General features: G+C 40.6%; 1 protein-coding gene across 2 annotated transcripts; it reads left to right on the top strand.

The window, feature by feature from the left end:
- The first annotated feature begins 4709 nt into the window (after window positions 1–4709).
- On the top strand, window positions 4710–21393 carry ercc6l2 (excision repair cross-complementation group 6-like 2). Of its 2 annotated transcripts, none has more exons than XM_033620211.2 (20): window positions 4710–5021; window positions 5477–5910; window positions 6027–6146; window positions 6306–6499; window positions 6643–6736; window positions 7577–7644; window positions 7790–7997; window positions 8170–8310; window positions 9327–9443; window positions 9531–9650; window positions 9736–9807; window positions 10541–10686; window positions 10798–10893; window positions 11997–12096; window positions 12177–12323; window positions 12679–12765; window positions 15520–16519; window positions 16600–16754; window positions 17965–18122; window positions 19547–21393. In XM_033620211.2, exons 1-20 carry the CDS (start codon window positions 4994–4996, stop codon window positions 20823–20825), a joined length of 4764 nt encoding a protein of 1587 aa, XP_033476102.2. In that variant the 5' UTR covers window positions 4710–4993; the 3' UTR covers window positions 20826–21393. The 2 variants fall into 2 exon arrangements, with proteins under 2 accessions (XP_033476102.2, XP_033476101.2); XM_033620210.2 differs by having other exon boundaries at window positions 5474–5910.
- Window positions 21394–24059: the final 2666 nt, after the last annotated feature.

Raw genomic sequence — 24059 nt, 5'->3', positions numbered from 1 at the left:
TTTTTGGCATGGTGGTAATTGCTTTTGGCCCGTAGCGGACCCTCTGACTCATGAGAGAGAGGTGGTGGAACACAGATGGAGTGTTTCCGAAGCTCCCGAGAGCAGGACAAGACCTCCATTCAGGTCTTCCTCTCCAACCGCTGATTATGACCAACAACAGAAGTTCAGCAAACGTCTGGTCCAACACTATGTTTTATTCAAATCAAACCTCGATTCAGCCAAATTAATGTGATTGAGATGAAAGCTATGGCTGCAGGAAACACCTCGTCCAGAGAAATAAGTTTGCTTAAGTCAATCCAGGTGGGTCTCAGGAAAGCCAGTAGGGAAATTTCATGGCGGATGCAAGAGAATGCACCCTCCTGACCTGATTAGAATAAATTATGAAACAGTTCCCTTTCAGTCTTTAAAGATTATGTATAAAATGCGATGAAAATGACCTTACTTAAAGAGGCACTTCAAAAAACCACAAAGTTGACACAGCTGCAGGCACAACTATTACTAAATAGCAGTGGTGGAAAGTAACCAAGTACATTTACTCATCTGTGGTACTTAAGTAAACCTTTAACCACTGATACTTCACTTGAGTTTTTCTTTTAAATGTTTCTTTATACTCAAAATCCACCACATGTCAGAGGAAAATTATCTTTTTTACCTTGCTACTTTCTTTTGAAAACAAATACACAAATAAAATCTGATGCATTTTTATAGGTTAAGCTACCCAGTGGCATTTGAATTACCGGATGTTAAAGCAAGCACCACTTTGATGAGGTACAGCATTAAAATCCTGCTCACACATTTATGCATCAGTACAAAAATATCATATAACTTGTTGTCTGTCCTTTATCATATAACTTGTTGTCTGACACTCACCTTAACACACGAGGTGATCGAGCTTTTGCAACTGTTGCACCTAAAATTTTGAATGTTTGTCTGCCTCCCTTCCAATCTGCTGACTCAGTGGTTTTAAAAGGCAGCTAAAGACACACCTGTGTAGACAGGCGTTTTGGTAACTTGTATGTACCAGAGCTGTACCTTTTCAAATCTTGTGTATTGTTGTTGTGTTGTGTAATTTCTTCTTTTTTTCCTTGTGTGTGTGCAAATAGTTTTGCTGGTAGTTTTGTGTACTTTTCACGATGTGGTTCACGCAGTCGGTTTGTCTCTATGATTTCTTTCTTGTTGTATATTGTCCTTGTGAAGCATTTCATCAGCTATGTCTGTGAAAAGCGCTATATAAATAAACTTTACTTACTTATTCTGCATTATGAGTACTTCCTTTTCTGATACTTTCAGTACATTTAGCTCAATTTTTTTACTTTTATTTTTACACTGTGGTGTTATTTTTACAGCAAAACATATTTGAGCAATAAGTTAGCAAGGTAACACAACCCATTATTTCAATACAAACCTAACACCATTATTAACAGGTCTAAATGAGCATTCATCAATATGTTTTTCTACAGTGTGACTACCCTGTAGGTAGCTATTTATGATTACTTAAACTTTGCAGTGTTGGTGGTGAAAGCAAACAAATCTATTCTTGCATATACAATACATTTTCTATTTTACTCAAATACTTTTTGGAGGGGATTTGGTATCCACAGACCAACTACCGCTACTGAGGTTCGGCAAAATTTAAAGGAAAAGTCCCCAGGCTGTAGACGTATGATGCACAATTTGGGTAACTGATGTTGAAACGTTTTTTATTTGATGTGTAGGCTATAGATATTTACAACTGTAGATTGTAAGAATCACTTTAGTCATAATGATAAATTAAAGTTAAAATATTAAAAACTAACCGTTATTTATTTCCATGTGATTTTTTTGGCAAAGCAACAGCGAGCCACTGGAGAGGGGTGACAGAGCTGTAAGCGACTTCAAAGCCACAGATTGCCTACCCTGACTTGAGGTTAAGGATCTGAATAGAATTTAGATGCATGTTTTGATATATTTGGATTTGCTTAGTAATTACATTTTTTCAGCGTAAAAAAAATCTCCTTGTGTCAAGGACGGAAGATTTGAGACTCAGCAGCTGCAAAAATGACCTCAACATGTATGTCAACAGAAAACTTAATGTTTTACATTTGGACCATTACAGTAAAAATCCACACAGTTTTGGTTAAACTCTGGGTCTGTCACATATTTTGCAGTCTTTATTAGATGGAGAGCTAAAAATTATTGTGTCACATCATAAATTAAATGTTTTTCATAGAATGGGACACATTAGTTTCCCCCCAAACCGAGCAAGGAGCAAAGAAGTTTGAAAACCGACACTTCATTTTAGAAAATCAAGCCAAAGCCCAACACAGCCCACTTGACACAGTCACTCAACAAATTCAGCTAGTCATCTGTGAAAACGGCTGTTGATGAGAACTTCTTATCTGCAGCCAATGATCTATTTATCCCAGCTCTATCTGCTTGAGCGGTAATGTATTATTGTAAATGAGGCCAGAGAAGGCCCTTGTGGTTCAGTGAGAGAACAAGTGTGTGTGAGATCCAGTGCAGTATGTAAACCGTTTGACATCAGTGTTTGGGCTTTCTTTATGAGAACATCTGCGGCAGCTGCCCTATAAATTCCCAGTGTTGAGAAAACAGGAACAAAAAGTTCAATTTTTGTATGGCAGTGTACCATGGCGAGAATCGGACCCAGTCGTGCCTCATCTGCAGAGCCATGGCCAACGTTTAGGGAAAGTCAAATCGGGGATGGAGAACTGAGACAGTGTTACTGTGTGTTTACAAGTCTGTTCCGCATAGCAACAGAAAACCTTGAAATGAACTTATTGGTGGCCATCGTATCAACCCCAGAGGACAGACAAACACTTCACCCTGCTCTTTCTGTGTCTGTTTCTGAGACCACCAAGTCTCAGGTCTTTCAAACTGAACTGATTCCTTTCTTTCACCTTCTGTCAAGACTTGCTTGTGTTAGTCTCTTGACTGTTGAGCAATATTGGTGGATATGATGATGCTTTGTTTCCACTCTATGAATGTTTCAGTGACAGTGCTCTCCTAGCCTCTCACAGTCTACTCTACAGTTTAACTCTGGCCTCATGGGCAGATCTTTGTTTTTAATCACTCAGTGTTTGTGGTTAAATACAGTGACCAAGTATTTATAATGCTAAAATCATTTTTAGGAGATGTGTTATTGTTTCGCTGTAATGCCAGATTGTGTCCTTAGAATCAGACCAGTAATAATGTACCCTACACATATTCACTGATTCCTTCTTTCTTTCTGAATAAACATACATGCTTATACACTATAAGGTCCTTTGCACAGAGAGATTGGGCAATTAAATTCATTTACATTTACAAACTCTATCACAATTTGTGCAGTAGGCTATAGTCTCATGTATCCAGTAGAATGCTCAGTACTTCCAAAACATGCGTTTTGTGGTGATGAAGAGAGCATAGATAAGTTTTGTGAGAGTTTAGTGAAAATGCATGTGTTTTGGAAGTAGCCTGCAAGCATAGGACTGGATAAACGAGAGTTGTGAGCGAGTTTGTAAACGGATGTGTTATTATAGTTTTGCAGTCATTCAGCAGGGTCCCCAATCAATCAATTTACTGTTTTCTGCAGGGGCATGCAAGAAATACAAAGCTTTCTTCACAAATCCAAGGAAACATGGAATGACTAATTAAATTACAAATGGTCATTTTGTGGGTGAAGTGTTCCTTTAATATCAATTACAAGTGGGATAGTGGCATTTTACAATTTACATGTCAGCACCATGTAGTACATAATTAGGGTGTCTACAGGTATCAGACAGTTAAATTTAATGCTTTTTAAGACCTGTTCAAGACCCAATTTAACTAAATTTAGGACAGATTTCTGGACAAATCTTGTTTTACTTATTTAAGCATTGCAAGTAAGCATTGCAGGCAGGTAGTATATATGTGGTCTGGTGCAGAAGTAAGTGTTTTATAGGAATATGGTTATTAGAGTGAGTTAAGCTGATTTACATTTTGCCAACAGGTAAGTGGAGATATGATGTAAATGTCAGTTATATAGCTGTTTGTTTGTTTTTTTGCTTTGTTTTTTAAGATTTGTAACATTAGAAATGAGGACTTTTACAAAAGGTTTCTCTCATTTTCACAAAAAGAAATTTAAAAAATGGATAGATTAAATTAGATAAAATGTTTGTAGTAGTTAACACTCTACAAGACTATTAAGACTATTTAATGACTTTTAAGACCTTATTGTTGTAACATTTAATTTAAGACATTTTAAGACTTTTTAAAGACCTGTAGACTGATAATGGCACATTTACACATTATTGTGAATGGGCAGAAGTTCCAAGTATGCGATCTGTAGCAGCAGAAATACAATAATATATTATTTAATTTAATTTTATTTTATTATGGATATATATAGCCTGTACATTCGCTGATAAGAGCACTGAAGAGATTAAATGCTCCTCAGATTTTATTTCAGCATTTTTTAATTAAACTGAACCTAGTTTTGTTTTATTTCGTAGAATGGTAATTTAGATTCGCCCCAGCACTTTCAACACGCTGTCCGACAGTGAAATTTGTAAAGTTAAAAAAAAGGGGAGACAGCAAAAAAAAAAAACAAAAAAAAAACATTCGTTTTATTAAAATAAATAATTCTGTAGTATTTTTCTTTTGTGGAGTAGGTGTTCAAATTGTATTTAAAATCAGTTTGAAAATCGTCGAAAGTGCGTTTCTTGTCGTGAAAATACACAAACATCCATCAAGCTGCTGTTGGGCTGCAGCTGCTCTGCTGACTGTGTGTGTGTGTCTGTGTCTGTCTGTGTCTGTCTGTGTGCCTGTGCCTTTTTAGCAACTAAATGAACGTAACCGGAGGATAAAGTGAAAGCTTACTCAGTTTTCCCATAGTTTTCCCATAGTTGCCGTTGCCCTTTCTTTTGTTTAATATGTTCGCTAAGTTAAGCTAACCGAGCTAGCTAACGTTAGCATGCTACAGTGACTTCACCTACACACTGAGAAGAGGAGAGGAGGACTCTTACAATGTATCCTGATGGCTTCAACATCTACAACTGATAAAGGTTTGAAATGAATGTTTTTTACTTATTTCTACATTTCAGCGGGACACTGGTTTACACAATACAAGTCCTACACAAAGCTTTTGAAGCTAGCTAATAATTAAGTTAGCCATATTTCCTGTCCAGGAACATTAGGGTCTTAGTTACTCTCTTATCATAAGATTGATTCGATCAGTAGGTCAGATCTATGTTTAGATAGGATAAACTTAACTACTGTTAGTCTGATGATATTGCAGGGAGTGTAATAGTAGGAAAATGCATCCCAAACCCTTCCATAAAAAGATATTATTTTATTTTGTGAAGATATTTGTTGTAAACCAAGGTAAAATTTTAATTTAATTTTGATTATACACACCCACTATTATCCAAACAATGTGTGTGCTTTTGATTAATTATATTTTTTTGATATGTTACAAAGCACATTTAACGAATGACATGCTTATATTGGTTAATAGCAGCATGGCGTGAAGGTGACAGCTGTCTGGCCCCTGACCCAAGAGATGGCACCCTGCGAGAATCCACCATTAAGAGACTGACCTTCTCCTCTCATAATAATAATGAAACTACAGCATGGGTGGTGTTCACTAACCATGATGAAGATGCAGAAGAGGATGAGGAAGAAACGGCGGAAGCTGTGCCTGTCTCAAAACTTATGAGACCAGGTTTGAATCACTGCACCCAGGAAAAACCCCTGTTTCCCGGCAGCGTCACAGACACCAGGCTGTGTGTCCCCTTAGAGCTGGGCCATGTTGGTGGACACAGAGTCCCCTACACCATCAACAGATACCTGAGGGATTACCAGAGAGAGGGAATCAAGTTCATTTACAACAATTACATCCGTTCCAGAGGTTGTATCCTTGGGGACGACATGGGCTTGGGAAAAACTGTACAGGTACAAAGTACACTAGCTGCACATCTGTTTTCAGAAATGTTTAAATGTCTGCATGATTTCTCCACACGGCTGTCTCTCTTGATCTCGCTCTCTCCACCCCTTTGGTCATATTTTAGGTCATTGGTTTCCTTGCTGCTGTATTGCACAAAACAGGCACATGGTGGGACATCCAGAACAACAGGCCTCAGTTTCTGCAGAGTCAGATGACCTCCTCCAAGCAAAGTAAACCAAACAAAGTGGGTATTGAAGTATGCTATATAAATATTTATGAATCATAAAACTTGTAGGGATAAATAAAGTCCTTTTTAAAATACCAGATGCATTCAATGACGTGCAGCAATAGTGTACAGCTACAGATATGAGCACTGATTTGGTGTTTCCATGATCTGGTCCAGGTGTTCCTCATTGTGGCCCCACTGTCAGTGCTTTATAACTGGAAAGAGGAACTGGACACGTGGGGTCACTTCCAGTGTGTGGTGGTCCACGGTCTGAAAAAAGAGGAGGAGTTGGCTCGCATCAGGAAGGGACGCATTGAGATCGCTCTCACTACCTATGAGACTCTGCGCCTTTGTCTGGATCAGTTTAACAAGTAAGAACCGTGCTCAACACACACAGGCAACAAACACCACACAATACATGCTCCTTGTTTACATGTATTTAATTTATTCCTTAAATACATGATAATTTTTTTTTTTTTTCTGTGACTAAAATCTACCTTTGCCCTTTCTGCAGCATAGACTGGTCAGCTGTGATTGTGGATGAGGCCCACAAGATAAAAAATCCTAACTCTCAGATCACTCAGGCCATGAAGAATCTGACATGTAAGGTCAGAGAGCTTTATGTTAAAAGATTTTGGGCTTTTTTTGTCTTTAATGAAAGGACAGTTTCAAAAGTGAATGGGGGAGAGAGAGGGGACAACATACAGAGAAGGGCCCTGGGCTGGAACTGAATCCACTTCCGCCGCGGCAAGGACACTGCACACCCCAGAGAGCTTTATGTTATGTCTTATGTCTTATTATTTTTTGTGTAATTAGACTCAGTGAGGGTTTATTGATGGTGGAGAGCCCTGATGGTGCTTGTCATTAAGAACTTTAATGTCTGTCCTCAAGTGCACAGGCGGAAGAAGTACTCAGATGTTTTACTCAAGTAAAGGTAATAATACTACAGTGTAGAAATACTCTGTTTACAGGTTTGCTCAAGTAAAAATATAAAAGTATTGGCATCAAAATATACATAAAGCACCAAAAGTGATAGTACTCATCATGCAGAATGGCCCATTTCATAATATTATATATTATTAGACTATAATCATTGAAGCATTAATGTGTTCATCACTTTAATGTTGCAGCTGGCAAAGTAATTATTAATTTAATTACTTTATATATTGCTGCTTAGTTTGATCAATAATTATACATCATATTTTATTAGTTGTATTAGCAGAAAATCGAAATATTCAAGTAAAGTACAAGTACCCCAAAATTACTTAAGCACAATACTTGAGTAAATGTACTTAGTTACATTCTACTCCAGCACAAGTGGTTTTCTTCTATGCTTTATTTAAAGTATATTGAATTATACCACCAAAGTGATAAACTGCTAACAAAATAGTTAACCTAGCTTTGTATGTGGACTTTGCTTTTCATGCTATGCACTCATATTTCACCAGATCAGAGTCGGCCTGACTGGCACCATCTTACAGAACAACCTTGAGGAGCTGTGGTGTGTCATGGACTGGTGGGTTAAGAGACTTTTATGTTACAACACATTTGTCATTTGTGTATTCAGAAGCAGATCTCAATCATCTCATGCCCTGTAGTTTCAGCTTTTTGTCTGAGAATTAGTTCCTAACAGCTTTCATAATTTTTTTAATTCTATTTAGGGCCATACCTGGTTGTCTTGGCAACATAGGACATTTCAAGAACAAGTTTTCAGATCCTATTGAGCATGGTCAGAAGCACAGTGCAACCAAACGTGCCCTAGCCACAGGGAGGAAGACTGTCAGAGCCCTTGTGAGGAAGATTTTCCACTTGTTCCTCAGAAGAACTAAAGCTCTTATCAAGGAACAGCTGCCTAAGAAGGATGACAGGGTGAGACTGGTGAAGTCAGACCAGACTTTATCACTTTAATGGTTCTTCTGTTCTCTGGAAGCTCACAATTCACCATCTACATGACTATATTCCATCATCGTAATATTCAGATGAAGGTCTATGACGTCTTAAAGCAACCTTCAAAGAAACTCTGTGTTTGGTTTTCTCGAAGGTGGTGTATTGCACTCTGACAGACTTTCAGCGCAGTGTGTATCAGGCGGTGCTGGACAGTGATGATGTGACGTTATTGCTGAGGTCTTCAGAGAAATGTGACTGTAAAAGTGGAAAAACCCGCGGAAGCTGCTGCTATCAAGTAGGTTCACAGCTTTTTATTGTTGCATGCTTCTGTATGCTGTGTATTGTAACAAGTTCAACTCAATTGTAGGTGTTCGGTTCTGACATTAATTAAGTGCATCTTATTTTTGACTCTTATGTGTGCAGGATCAGATCACTTAAATCAGACAAACATTTAGGGAAGATAAGCTTTGTGTGATTTAGGTGAACTGTCCCTTTAGTTATCCAAGCAGTACGTCTGCATTCTGCTTTTTAAATACAGTGTAGTGAAGTGAAATTGAAAAAGCACAATATCAGAGCTTGTTATCATCATCCAAAATATTTAAAGGGGACCGATTATGCTTTTTCCTTATTGGATGCTCATGTTAAATGTGGCCAGGGTTTCAAATAATGCGGTAAATGTATTTAAAAGTAATTCCCTCTACATCCGAGACAAGATGACATGGGCTCGTAATGGATTTCTTTATATCCAGGCACGCTGCTGCAAATGTTTACTCTACATAGCCTACACTGTTACATGTAGCTACATGCTAATGTCAGGGAAACCTGTAATCTTGGTTGCTGATGTTATTAATTTCCCCTCGATTTTGGATCATATTCCGGCTGGGTCCTGTCTGCTTCTGTTTAGAAGCTTTCATTGGTAATTTTTAATTGGAGAAAGTGCCGCCATTCTCCATTACAGTCATTCACCCAGCTGCATCGTTGGTGCAGAGATGCAAATCACAGCAGACTGGGCTTTTTTGGGAAGGGGCTTAAAGAGACAGGCGCCAAAACTGAGCCTTCTCAGACAGAGGGTGAACACAGTTGTTCGAGCACAAACAGTATAAAGAAATGAAGTGTTTAAGTGACCATTAAAGCATATAAACGTGTTCCTGTAGAAATCCAAAATACAAGTATGAACCTGAAAATAAGCATTATAGGTCTATATTAGATGTGGGAAAGATTATTGCAGTTGAATTACATTTTTGGAAAATTTTCATATGGTTGAAATAATTAAGGATTCACTCTGAGGGAAAAAAATCTATTTTATTGCAGAGAAACTCAAAAGGTGCAAAAATTAAGACGCTCTACTTCAGTTACATGGCCATACTGAGGAAGGTTGCCAACCATGTAGCACTGCTTCAGTCCACCGCAGGAACCAGCAAGATGCAGGTAAAAACAGTTTTTCCAGACTTAGTTCATTGGACATCTTCTAGTGATGGATTTGGTTCACTAATATGACTCATTTGTTTCTTCCAGGAAAGGTATGTGGCTGCCATTTGTGCAGAGGTATTTCAGAAGTTTCCAGACTTTATGCAGAGATGCAAAGATGAAGCATTTGAGGCCTTGTCGGACCCGATGTACAGTGGAAAGATGAAGGTACAATTTTGGAACAAAGACTCAGAAATTTGAGCATTATGGGTTGTTTCAGTGTGGCTAAACAATGTATCTGTGTTCCTTTCAGGTTTTACAGAAGCTGCTGAAATACTACCTGCAAAGGAGAGATAAAGTACTTCTTTTTTCCCTCTCAACTAAGGTGAGAGCTGTGTTTGTGTGTTTATAGAAATCTGATTTTTAGTGTGTCTGTGTGTTTGCATGTGTGAGTGCACAGATATATAGTGTTAGATTAGGATGAGCAGCGTGAAGAGGTGTTTTCGCCGTCGAAAAATGATTTGATGCTCAAAACAATGTCATCTAAAATGGGAATATGCTTGTTGGTTTGAGAGCTTTACACTATCCATTCAACTTTTAAACACAACAGCCTTGAACACACACCCTTAATTGCCACTGATTTTAGAGCAGATGACTTGATTACAGAAAAAATAGTAGCAGGAGACATGGTTTTCTCATGACATACATTAATAGGTAAGCCTTGGGGTTTTATAAGTGGGGGCCATTAGAGTTTTAAAGATAATTAGACTCTGCAGAACCTAATGGTCGCTGTCACCCGAGACATTATGATAACATTTCTGGCTGCTATGAGGTCATATTTTCATGGCCTGTGTTTTGCTTTTTTAGTCCATACAGTTTTGATTGTACAAGACTCAGTATTACCCGTATAGTATATCTATAAATATACAAGCCTGGGGAAATTCTGTTTATTTTTTATTAAATATTTGTCTTGTTTTTACGTTTTATTTCTCAGTCAAAATCTTCAGTCTTGACAATGAGTGAATTCACATGTTACATGTAGAGATGCAAGTTTTTACTCAGTTAATTCATGTGCTTTGAACCCTTCACAGTTGTTTGTTGTGTTTTGAACCTGTCAGCTGTTGAATGTGCTGGAGAGCTACTGCATGGCGGAGGGACTGGACTACAGCAGGCTGGATGGGAACACCAAATCGAAAGAGAGAGTCCAGATCGTCAAAGAGTTCAACAACTCCTCTCACATCAACCTCTGCCTGGTTTCCACCTTGTTAGTTGAACAATAACAATTAGATTTCACATTTACATTTTAAGCCTAGTGGTGCTTTTTTCAGTATTCAGAACCTTGAAACTGCTGATAACTGGCTCTGTGTTTGATTAGGGCGGGTGGTCTTGGTCTTAACTTTGTAGGGGCCAATGTGGTAGTGCTCTTTGACCCCACGTGGAACCCAGCCAGTGACCTCCAAGCTATTGACAGGTAGGTTGTGGGCCTTATCTTACCATGTAAGTTAAGCTATAAGTATTCTGTCACTGTTTCACTTAACTGGCTTCAAAAAGCAGCCGTAGCTTCCAGTATAGCATAACTGCTAGTGATGTGCAGGTCAGGATTTATTAAAACCCGCACCAGCCCAGCCTGTAAACACATGCATAATCAATGACCCAAACTGCAAACACAAACTGGAGCTGAAGGTTTCAAGCGTTGACCTACTTGTTATTAGCTATATTGTACTGTATGTCATTTCCAGTAAATATCACAGTATTAAAGACAGCAAATACTTCCCAATACTCATCTTTTAGGTCGGTCATTCCCAACTTGTGGGTCGTGGTCCGAAAATGGGTCACAGGTCCATTCTTAATGGACCTCAAGTGACTTGCGAACATGTCAAGTTAGTAGAAAGCACACTTAATTTTTGAAGTACAGTGAATTCCCAGAACAACCTTTTATGTTGAAGTGCCATTTCCTGTTGTAGAGTGAGTGGAAGACAGACAGCTACTTAACAGAGACAGCAAACTGGCTCGACGACATGGCCAAACACAAGTATGATGCTGAATATATTAAACTCTATGGACCTTGAACTAATGACTAAGGAGAAATCTGGATCTCATGGCTGGACCAGTTGGGAACCATTGTTTTAAGCGGTTACATCTTTTGAATAATCTCGAGTGGTCAGCTGATAGCCTACTTGGATTGTTTACAGGAGCGCACAGCTTATCCATACAGTGGTTTGTTTCCATGATGTTACAGAAGTGCAAGTTCAACAGATTCACTTAGGACAGAGACACCCTTGCTTGCTGTTTTGGACACGTTCACAAACATTTTTAGCCAACATTATGACAGCAGACATTTAAATATGTTGGACTTCAACAGATTTTCCTGGTCAAAACAGAATAACAGAAAGCCTTAGTGCAGTAATGCTGATGATAAAGCCTGCAGTCTGTGGGTTGACCCGCACATCATTTGTACCTAGTCATATTCTGACTGATATCATATACACTGTCTGATATCAAAACATAAACATAGATCATTTTTACTATTCATATGCATGATGCCTGTGTGTTGATATGTTTGTGTCTCTTCAGGGCATATCGTATTGGCCAGTGCAGGGATGTGACTGTTCTTAGGCTGATCTCACTGGGGACTGTAGAGGAGGTTATCTACCTCAGACAAGTTTACAAACAGGTACTGGATTAATATAACCACACACACAAATCAAAGAATGACATAAAATACTGAATTTGTGCCTTTGTCCCATCTTCCAGCAATTGCAGAGCTCTGTTGTGGGCAAGGAGAGTGCACGGCGGTATTTTGAGGCAGTGAATGGTGTCTATAAGGGGGAGCTGTTTGGGTTAAGAAACCTCTTCAGGCTGCAGACCCAAGGGACTTGCCTCACCCGCAAGATACTAGAGGTGAGATACACACTTACTGTTTCATTATGATGTGTTCCACTGTCTCAATTTACCTTGTATCACCAGGGGTGTGGGACAGGTCTTACAAAACAGTCAACAAAACTTTTGCTTTATTTCTATTCTTTGGAATTTACTCTTATGTGTTTATATGGATTAGTAATGGAGGTCCTTCGCTCAAAGTGTTTTTGGTTTGATGTAGAGAACATGCCTAATACTCAAAAAAATGTCATGCATTGCCTAGAAAAAATGAATGTGAAAGATAACAAACTTTTTGTTGATGATTGTAATGTCATGGTTTACAATAATATGGTTATGTTCTGATTAACGTGTGACTCACTTTTGCTCTCCCTGTCAGCGAGAAGGACAAGTGGAGGCTGGTGTAATGACAAGCAGCACACACACAGGCGAGGAGAAGGAGGAGGAGGAGACGAAGGGAGTTAACGTGAGTAACTCTGCCGTTCTCAGAGACCCAGAACTCGAGGGCACTCATCTTCCCCTCCCTCTCTCCGTCTGCTCTCCCAGGCGGCCCACTCATCCTCACATTCCCACGTGAAAGAGTCGATACCTCAAACAGGGACCTTCCTGTCTGTCACTCAACCTATTCATGCACTCTCATTTAACTTTCTCTGCCTTTAGCTCAAACTCTTCTTAATTGCTTTCTCAATTCTTCTTTGTCTTGTAATATTCCTGTTCTTTGAGGAGTTTATCCAAAAATGTCCCATTTACAAGTAAAAACAGCTTCTACTTGGACAAAAATGTCAAAATGAGATCAATAATGCTACTTTATAAAGGAAGAACATGGAGAAAGTGATATTGTGCTGAAAATCTTCCTTGTCAGTATCACATACTCACCCTGCTGTAGGCTTTGTAAAGGTAGCAGTAAAAAGTTTGTGGTTTCCTCACAGGAGTTGTGGTTAGCTTGAGTTCAGGAAGTTACAATAGATTGATTTTTTTATAGTGGGAAAAAGCTTTAAACCTGGAAATCTCTCAAACCACTTCAGCTTTAATCGTCATATTTTCAGCAAAATATGGCTCATTACACTGCATTCATGTCACATTATTATCCTCCTCAGATTGAAAAGTGCTCTTAAAGTAGTATTTGGCCTAAACTGTGAGTGTTTCCAACATACTGAGCATTAGTTTAGTGTTTTCAGAAGTTTGTATGGAAGTTTTTTTATTGCTTTTTTGCCATGAAAACCTGTAACAATTGGAGTCCATAGTGACTGACTGAGTTGAAGCTGACCTCCGCTCCTGTTCTCTGTCAGTGTGAGAACTACAAACTTTTTACAGCAATGCTTTCAAGTGCAGAGGATATTAATATTTAATTTTCTTCACATAAAAAAGCCACAATGCCATAGATTTTGGGTGGAGTATCATTTTAAAGCCATTTTCACACTCATTATTTTGTGTTGTAGGAAAACTAAAGGATGAGGCTCTCTTTGTCTGCTTCTCACTTTCTCTCTGATGCTGTGTGAAACAGCTGGTTGTAATTACTTGCCTGTCCTAATGGAAGGAGCAGACCACACTGAAGCCTGTCTTCTGCTTTTCAGCTATTTATTTACACAGTGATACCCCTTATCATCCTGTTCCCAGCCAGGTCCTTTTTACAGGGCTGCTGCTCCACCGAGGCCTTTCAGATTCTTTCAGAAATACAGAATACACTGGGGTGCCTTTACACGCACAGAGAGAGGCTCGAGGCGTATACGCACCAACATGCACACGAGCGCAACAGAATTGCGGAGGAGTCATCCAGTTGGCAAATTTTGTGAAATTGGAATCGCTGTTGGTGGTCGCTGCCATAAAGCTCCAGGAAATGTTATGACCCCTTTGTTTTCTTCATATTACATCATGATGGAGGGCATGTGTCACATTGATGTTTATTATGATTTATTGTTGCAAGCATCTGTTTTGTATTACACGATAAAAGTTCACATGGGCTGGTCCGCGCTACAAGATGGCGTTAACAAGGGAATTGAGGAATTTCTAGCCTTTTGGTGCAGTTTTTGTAGCCAAATATTTCTCACGCTGCAAATATACAGTTTATTTTGAAGTTTTGCATCAATTTCTTGTTCTCACACAACCTACTTTGTACCACTCTCTGTGCAAATTAGTAGGGCTGCCCCCTAATAGTCAACCAAACGTTAGTAGACCTGAAAGGTCATTAGTCGGCAAGATTTCATTGATCGCTTAGTCACAGAAAAAAAGAAACAAACGGGAAACTCTATCAGGAGCCGCGCCTTGTCAAAATAAATCAAAACCTATATGACTGGACCACGTGGGAATTTAATTTGAAAGGACAGACACAGGAAGTGACCACGCTCAGCAGTCAGACAGGAGTCACGTTAATTTCCAGGGCTGGTACCTGCGGTTATTCCACAGGCTAGTTAATAACATGTCGGTCAGGAAATCCAAAGTGTGGGATCATTTTGAGAAGGTGAAGGACGAACCCAAGGTGATATGTAAACTCATCTTCATTGGTCGACTACAAACATGACGTATCATCTGAAACATGGAAGTAGCTACATGCCCATTAGCCAACAGCGTCACTAACAGGTGGCTCGCTCAGTGTGTGACGTGCACTTGTAGATAAGATATAGGCCTATATTAATGAAGGTTCATTAATACGGTTTTGTATTTCTCTGTAATGTAGCACAGTGTTAACAATGTTACTTGAACTCAAACCATTGTGTTGCCCCGCCCAAAATATATAATTTAATAATGAGATCGATATCGTGAACATGCGGGCGACTAGTCGACTAATGGCCCTAAATGACGACTATTGGTTGACTAGGAAAATTCTTACTCTGGGGGCAGACCTACAAATTAGGGATGTTCCTAACAGTAAATTTCCCTGACATTTAAACAGAAATTTAAACAGTACGTCCAACTAATAACAAGCCTTAGTACGTACTTTCTGTGCTTGCAAGTCTGAGATTGAACTTGTGTGTTTGTGTGTGTCTGGGAAGGAGGCAGGGAGAGGGAGAAAGAGCTGTTGATGATCAGAGCTCCTGGTTACTCTTGTACGCTGATCTGGGCATCCTAATAATATGTTTAACTGACTAATATATCTGATGCGGACTAGCGAGGGTAGCAACATTTAACTGACTAGTTGACTAACACATCTGTTCTGCAAATCTGTACTTATCTGTAAATCTGAACTTTTCTTTAGCTGTTTGTTTCCACCTTTTTATTTAAGGCACCTGGAGAGTCTGCAGACGGCCCTGCTCCAAAGGAGCCTGCCAAGGAGTACAGAGATGCATCAAAGATGGCCATAGGCGTGTTGGACTTCAGCAGTGGGAGTGAAGAGGATGAGGAGGTGAGGGGACTGAAGAGAAAGGTGTCAAACCTCAATGCAGTGGATGGCAGCAGGGGTGTGAATGACACCACTGGTCCTGGTCGAATGAGTCTCCTCCAGCACGGTTTCTCCAGGCTCTTCGAAAGGGTCAAAGGAAAACCAGAGTCAGCAGAAGGGGACAGCAGTACGGATATAGAAGAAAGCCCGTCCGAGGAAGGTGCTGAGGATCAAAAGATGGAGGGTACCTCCTCTGGCATCCGCAAGAGCTCCAATGCAGGAAATGGTGCAGTCTGTCTCCCTAAGTTAGGAAAGAAAACCTGGGACTTCACCAGTGGTTCAGACAAAGAAGACAGGGAGAAGAAAGATGGGGCAAGACCAGAGAGGGTTTCTCTCTTGAAGCAGAGCGATGATGCTGTAAGACAGAGACAGGACCTGAAAGGGTGGGTAGATAAGAAAATTGTAGATGAGGAGAGTGATGAAAATTCCTCACCAGACAAAAAGAAACCTTACAAGCTTAAAACTCCAGTCCCAAAAGTGTCCCACTTTGAGGGTTACTCAGATGAATCTGAGGATTTTGACTTAGATGCAGAGACATGGCCCAAGAGGGACGCTTTAAATTCACACGGTGGAGGAGGTGACAGTGGGAGAGACTGCAATAGAAAGAGGCAAAGTGCTAAAGCTAGGAGCAAGGCCAGATCCAAACACACAGAAGACAAAGAGACATTCACATCTTCCGACGAGGAACACACTCCTGTTAAGAAAGCGAGATCTACAGGAGCTGCAACGGCTGACACGACAAAGAGACAAGCAGGGATGCCCAAAGCTGTTTCATTTACAAGTCTTAAACGTCAGACATCTTCAGCACCCAAAGGAAAGGATGTAACCATCGACAGCGTGCTAGGTCAGATTCAATATTTATTTTTTATATGCTGCTAATTTTTTTAACTTCATTTCAACATTAATGTATATTTCTGTTTAAAGGTGGTGTAAATGAGGTGGTGTACACCCATTCTAACCAGCGTGTGGTGGGAGGGAGCAAAGCAGAGCAGCGGATCAGCAGAGCTGCTGTACGAGACGTGTTTGAGCGAAAGATAAACTCTCAGCTGCCAGCCAATCACCTTCTAGACATCGACGAGGTACATACTGCTTTAACATTGATCTGGTTTAGACTTGTAAATGTAATTTTATGGTTGTCAGGGTTCTCATGGCCATGGGAAACCTGGAAAAGTCATGGAATTTCAAAAAATCATTGGTAGTTTTGGAAAGTTATGGATTTTTGTTGTGTGTTTCTGTAGATGTTGACGTAACAACATTTTGTTTACCATCATGTAGGTTTCTTCATTTTCCTCCCACACACCGTCTCTCCCTCCTTTTATGACAGCTAACTGAAATTCTGTTTGAATAGAGTTTGAATCTGATTTGTTTGAAAAATGCCGGGCGAGCTGGCAAAGTAAAATAAAATTAGTATGGGTTCCTGAAAAGTCGTGAAAAGGTTTTGCAATTTTTTTTCCATGAAAATGTGTGTGAACCCTGGGATTTATCTCGCCTTCCCAAATTTATTGTGGCCGACAAGAGAAAACGCGCTGCAACAGCCCAAAACATTTCCACAAGCAGGAACATGCTGCAGCTTCAGAAACAATTCCAAACCACATGTGAAAGTCTAAAACAAATACAACAATGGAAACGTGCAAAGTCAAAAACAAACCCCAAAAACAAGTACAACGGAAAAAAACTGCCTACCCAGTCAAAACAAAAGAGGCTAAGTGGTTGAGTTTGATTTTCAACCCCAGAAAAAGACCAGACGAGAGTTTGTTTTTGAAGAGAAAAGACAGGTGGAGTAAGGAGGTGACATGAAAAGCAACTTATTCTTTTTTTATGTTTGGCCTTAGTCTTTCCCAGTATTATAAAAAACATTTTTCTCTTTCATGGAAATGTTTTGGGCCGTTGTAGCACATTTGCCCTCGTCCACCACCGTACAAATTAGATTAGATAAATCAAATTACATTTGAAAAACTTACCAGGAATATATTTTTTTCAGAAACCTTGACAGGATTACTCAATAATCCACAGACCTCGCTGTAAACATTGTCATTTAGACCTGTTTTCTACCAAAGTGTGCCTGGCAATTATATATTGGCATGCAGAGTGAGGCTCGCCAGTATCAGACAAACATGCTTACTATGACACGAGTGACTCCAAACACACGTGGTTCTTAGCTTGACGATAGCTCAGTTTTGATTCATAATAAGGTCTGTGGACTCCTTTGTCTTGATTTTTGGATTAGAGGTATTTGATTTTCAGAGTGTAATTATTTGGTGTGCTCCACATCTCGTTTGATTGTACCAGAGCCTGTCACAGAGCCAACCAGACAGTGAGCTTTTCCCCTCGACTGTCACACTTGAGAAGCCCAGTGCGGACCATCCCGTCACCTTCAGCAACAAGATTGTGCTCCACAACAGACACACCACCATCATCATTGGAGAGACTCCCCAAGCCATATGCAGGTACTGAGAGGGTGTCAGACGAGGTGAGGTGAAGAGAAAAGAACGGAGGCAATAGTAGTTGGATAACACAACAAAGCTGAGAGGAAGAGATTTAGAAAAAGAGCGGATTGTAGATTATGAGATATGATGGATTTACCAAGAGAAGGGTTGAAGGGGTTTGTAGTTTTACTGTTTTTGAACACGGTTGGCTATTACTTCAGTTCATCAAGAATTCTTATTTTAAGTTTTATGCATGAATTTGACGTAATATGGGGTGAATAGTTGACATTTAAATGGACGTTTGAAAGGTGAAGTATTCCTTTAAAATAAGGGAGCCTGCAAGGTTTGAGTAAGAATAAATGAGGCCAGTGGAAGAACGGGAGAAAGGGGGTGTAAAAAGTGAAGTCGGAAGAGAGAGGAATTCCTGGCAGTGTTGGGAAGCAGGCCAAAACTTACCACAAATATAGTGTTGAGCGCCCCCACCTGGGCCTCAGGAATTGTGTGTGTGTGTGTATGTGCGTTTAGCGAGAGACCACCTCTGAGCTTTCCCTTCCACCTATTTCCCAGCATCATGCCAAAGATTACCCAGTTATGTTCAGGCCCAACAGTGCAGGAGTTTTCCCCTTCCACAACCGCAGCCCTCCTGAGACTAACCAAAAATGATTGCCCGAGGACTTCCAAACCCACACTGATATACACACACACACACGTCCTAACAAGCATTTACGCACACATACAGGCACACGGTGCTCAAACACACAACTCTGTCCTGCTGCATCACCTCCGCCCCCTACCTTCCCAAACACTCATATACAGACACACAGACACCTTTATGGGTCCAATCTCACTTCCCAAGGGGAAGGCTGTATCTCTGCCCAGAGGCTCACCAGGGAGTGAAAACACACACTAGTTATATTGATATCTCCTCAATTAACCTCGCTGTTTAACGATTTAAATCCACATGCGCGTCATATTTTACTGCAGTTGCTTTTATTTATTGTTTTTCCAGTGAAAGCCACAAATGGTAATAACACCACCATAATGCTGCTGTACCACCAGCGACTTTGAAGTATTTCTGTCCCCGAGTCTGGTTAGACCAAAGTTTTAATGACTGCCTTGGAGCTGAGGAAAAACACCTCATACTGCACGGCTGTCTGGATATGAGCCTGAATATGTGGAGAACTATTCATCTTAGGCTAGGCCTGACAGACCCGCAGAATATCAGATTAATAGTGTAGGCCTTGTGGTTTCTTAAAGACGTTATTTTACGTGTGATTTAAAGTACCTTACTGTATGCTCACATGTGCCAAATTCAGGCCTCATGCTAACTGTACGTGTCTGAATATGCTGTTAAATTTAGCAGATGATATTAGTTATAAAACCATTGGCATTTTTCGAGAACGTGCATGCATGTTTATTCACACTCATTTGTCCTTTGTGCGCAGGCAGCAGCTGGAGGAAATGTCACAAACGTTCAATTATCCCTCAGTCCAGCAGTTTGCAAAAGAGATTCTGAGTGGAAACTCAACCCACAGACTGGCCTGGCTTCGAAAGTATTACACCTCACAGAACCACCCTGACCTAACCAGTACAGTCACAAACAACTTCCCACAACCTGATTCAGCACAGGCCTCCTCCTCTTCAGCTGCTACTTCTTCATCATCCACCAAAACAGCCACAAAATCTCGCACACATACCAGAACCCCACAAAAGGATGCTCCAAAAGCCAAGAGAAAGCCTAAGTACACTAAACGGAATCCTGAAGCTAAAACTAAGCCCAAAACCCCACAAAACAATGTTCCTGCGCCACAGACAAAGCCTAGAAAGCCACAAAGTGATGCTCCATCACCCCAGAGAAAGCAAAAGATCCCACGAAGGAATGTCCCAGAACCTCTAAGTGATGTTCGGAGCCTTGAGTCAGAGGAGCAGGAGGAGACAGCCTGCGGTGCCAGAGGACCTAAGAGGACAAAGAGGGGTAGTGTTTCTAGTTCTGGAGCCTTCAGAGCTGGTGGTGGTCTTGGCTTGGAGCAGGCCAGCAGCAGTGGTCCGGGGTCTGGGGAGGCTGCTGCTTTCCTGAACCGCGCAGACAGAGATATCCCTTCTTCTCCGGACCTCAGCCATGGCAGGTCCACCGCGTTATCCAAACCCACAGCACAGGGAAGGGAGCAGGAGCGGGAGCAAAAATTGTCTTCCAGGACCAGCGAGACTTTTCAAGGTCAGAGAGAAAATCCCCAGACCCCTTCCCTTCCTGCGCGGGGCACGTCCACCTCCACCTCCAGTCACCATTCCCTCCTCACAGATCTGATAGGAGACACCTCGATTCTTGACGATTTGTTAAAACCCAAACCCAGGGGTGCACAACAGAGGGACACCCCAAAAACACCCCCTGCACCCTCCTCTGTTTCAGTAAGCACGTGTGTCACTTCACCGTCTCCATCCAGAGTAACTGTCAGGACTGATTCTCCTTCAGCAGGCTGCATAGACTCTCTGACCTCTCCAAAGTCGAACAAACCACCTTCACAGCCGGTGGTGTCAAAGAGCAGTCGCAGAGACTTCTGGGACATCCTGAATGAGGGTAACCAGGAGAGCATCAACAGGTTAACAGACCCGGCGGAAGTGCAGCGGGTTTGCATCACCGCTAAGTTTGCAGCGAGAGGTAGATCTAAAGAAGAGGAGAGCAAAAATCTCTGGAAGACTAATGACAAGTTCCTGTGGAAGAAATAATACAGGAGAGACAATTTTTATTTTAGTTTATTTTTCTATTTTACACCTTTTACTTTCGCAGTTTTAAGGAAGATGGTTAAAAAAGACCTGAATGGAGATTTAAAGCAGGTTTTCTTGCTGCAGATATCTATTATTTTTTAAAAGTTTGTACCTTTTTAGAATATTTTATTACTGTAGTTATTTAAAAATATTTAGTGTTTACTGAATAATTGGGTTACTAGCATAACTGTTACTTAATAAACAGGGTGTTAATCACTCTGGGAATTTAAACCTTTGTATATTTTATGGACGTCATTGCATCGTTTATTGCTTTATTTCTCTTTTTTTCTTTGACCTAACACACAGTCCACGAGGGAGCAGTCTAATACAGTAGTTCCCAACTGGTTCAGTCTCAGGGTCCAGATTTCTTCTCAGTCATTAGTTTAAGGTCCACATGTTTTAATATTTTCATTGTCATGCTTGCGTTTGGCCATGTCGTTGAGCTAGTTTGCTGTCTCTGCTGAGTAGCTGTCCATTATTCACTCATTTTACAGCAGGAAACAGCACTTCAAAATAAAAGCTCTGTGCCAACTCAGTGTGTTTTTTACAAACAACACGTTCCTGAGTCACTTGCGGTCCATTCAGAATGGACCCGTGACCCACTTTTGGACCACAACACACCAGCTGGGAGCCACTGCTCTGATGTGTCATCACGGAGGCATTTACTTCTTCTTCTTTAAAAAAAAAAAAGTGGAAAAATTGAGGCAAAAAAAAAAAAATCACAATGGTAAGTTGTAAATATGTAATAGAGTGGTTCAGGGATGATTTTGTTTTGTTTTTTTTTTGTAGAATGACATGGAAGTTAGTGTTGCCCTGGTTCCCTCCACAAAAGCCAGTGGGATGTCCATTGGATTATTGCAGAAAAAAAGCTCTGTTGCCAACAAGAATTACTGATAATTGCATGGTTTGTTCAGCTAAATAATCTCCACAAATGAATACCAGTTTTAGGAAGCATTAATACTCTTGCCAGATGATGGGCTATAAACAGGCTACAGACATACTTGGATACCACCATTTTTAAGACATGTAAAGCCTTCAAAATTCATGACAGTGGTATTTACTGACGTATTTTTGTCATGGAACAAAATGTGAGAATATTTTAACCCACCTTATTTCAGTCATCTAATCAAAAACCCACTGACTTTGAGACAAGGGAATCAAAAATGCTAACTAATTTCCAAATTTCAGGACTCATTCCTGCACTCCTATATAGGGCTAAAACCCTAGTTAATAATGTACTATGAGGAAAATGGCAAATTCTTACATTTGAAAAACTGGAACCATGAAATGCTGTGCTTTATTGCCTGAAAAATAACTCAGTTAATTGATTATCTTATTAATTACAGGTTAATTATCTGCTGATGAACTCATCATTTCAGCTCCCATGTTCTATAAAACTGGTGAAATTAACTATATAAATGAGTTTATGCCTCTTATGTGGATATATAGTTAAAGGTCAGTGTCAACGCTCAAACTGCTGCACTTAATATGATAAGTGGATGACAGAGAAAACCCATCCCGCTGTAAGCATTAGCCATTATCGTTATTCGATACCACGACTGCCACCGGGGGACTGCTGGTGGCCATGCAGAGATATCACTTAAAACTCCCTAATGGCTGTTAACGTCCCCGTCACTCTGAACACCTCGCTGCCTCCCACTTCCCATGAGAGTGTTCATATTGTGTATGTGGTGTGGGTTCCCTGCACAGTGTTCTGCACAGTAATCTGATCGTCTGTGGCTTGGGCTCAGTTGTGCCGCAAACGCCCCTCAGAGTGGAAGCTGCTGCACTATTAGTGAAATAACAATAAGCAGTTGAAGACTTAGTGGAGCAGGGAGAGGAAGGATGGGGGCCGTTTTTACACCCATCCATCCACCCTGGTCCTCTCACGCTTTTAGGTGAAGTGTGTTTCAAACTGTGGTGACAGAATAATTTGCACCACTTCAAAAAAAGCACAAAAAAGTTAGGTGACATATCAAAGTTATAGCTTTAATGTGAAAACTAAGTGAGTGTGTGTGCGTGCATGAGTGTGTATGCATGTGCTGACCCTCACAGCTGTGTCCGACCTCTTTCAGCTGTTGCACTGAAGTAAATAGAGCCCCAAAGAGAGCTGCTCTGAGGAAGTGTTGTGTTCTGTTTAGCAGAAATGAGAAAGTGCTGATAGCGATCTATAAACAAGAGAAAGGACTACGTGCCTCGACAGAACATGTAGCTTGGTAAATAGTGGTGTGTGTGTGTGTGTGTGTTTGTGCGTGCAGACTTTCTGGGTGGTAGATCATGACTATCTTACACACATATTCTGAGGCCACACATCTGTCACACCTGTTCAAATCATAGACGGAGGAGAATAAAAAGCCCTTTCTCCTATCCCAACCCCCCAAGCCCTTCCCTCGCTGCCTTTCTCTGTCTGTTTCACCCACAACCAAGATTTGCAGATCCCTATCTGTCTTTTTGTGGTCATAGTCTGGTTCAAGTGAGATAGCAGAGCGACTTAGCATTTAACTGACAAAAGAAAGGCTCGCCAGCTGACTGACAGTGGTTGGAGGCTAATGGAGGCCGGCTAACATGGCTCAGTGGCGAACAAAGCTCTCTTATCCGTAATGCTAACTGCGGGATTCTGTCAAGGATCTGGAGTGAGACACATAACCCACCATGAGTGATCGGTGACAATGTCTCAAGTCAGCCTGATGATTGTATTTTATTTTATTATACGCCGTGGTCCAATTTGCTGTACCGTGAAAGAGTCACGAGAAATACCACCAAAGAGAAGGTGTGTTTTTCTAGTTCTCCCATTAGTGTCTCCTGTCTTTGTGTCAGGAGCAGGATGAGAAGTCTGTTTACATTTCCTGCCACTATATCCTGCGTGTCTGTGAGGCTGTTATGAACAGGACGGTCAGACAGCGGCGGAGGGACGGCCCTGGCGATGGAGGTTTATTTGCAGAAGTCAGACTGTGACACTTAGTTTGATTTGATTTGTTAAAAGCTGTGAATGAGGGTTGACCTGTGCTGACCCGCGCCTCCAGTCATCTTTAGCTCAGGTTTCAATACATTCATTCTGCAATGTGTTAAAAGGGTCTGCAGAGTGGTGATTAAGAACTGTAGTTCTAGTATGAATGCATAAAACATTAAAGCCCCTGCAATAAATGTCCATGACTAAATAAGCATGGAATACAGTATCAAAAAAACTTAAAAAAA

Source organism: Epinephelus lanceolatus, chromosome 9, assembly GCF_041903045.1.
Source record: "Epinephelus lanceolatus isolate andai-2023 chromosome 9, ASM4190304v1, whole genome shotgun sequence".
Classification (NCBI taxonomy): Eukaryota; Metazoa; Chordata; class Actinopteri; order Perciformes; family Serranidae; genus Epinephelus; species Epinephelus lanceolatus.
The sequence above is the reverse complement of the archived record's forward strand: the minus strand, read 5'-3'. Positions and strand labels throughout refer to the sequence as shown.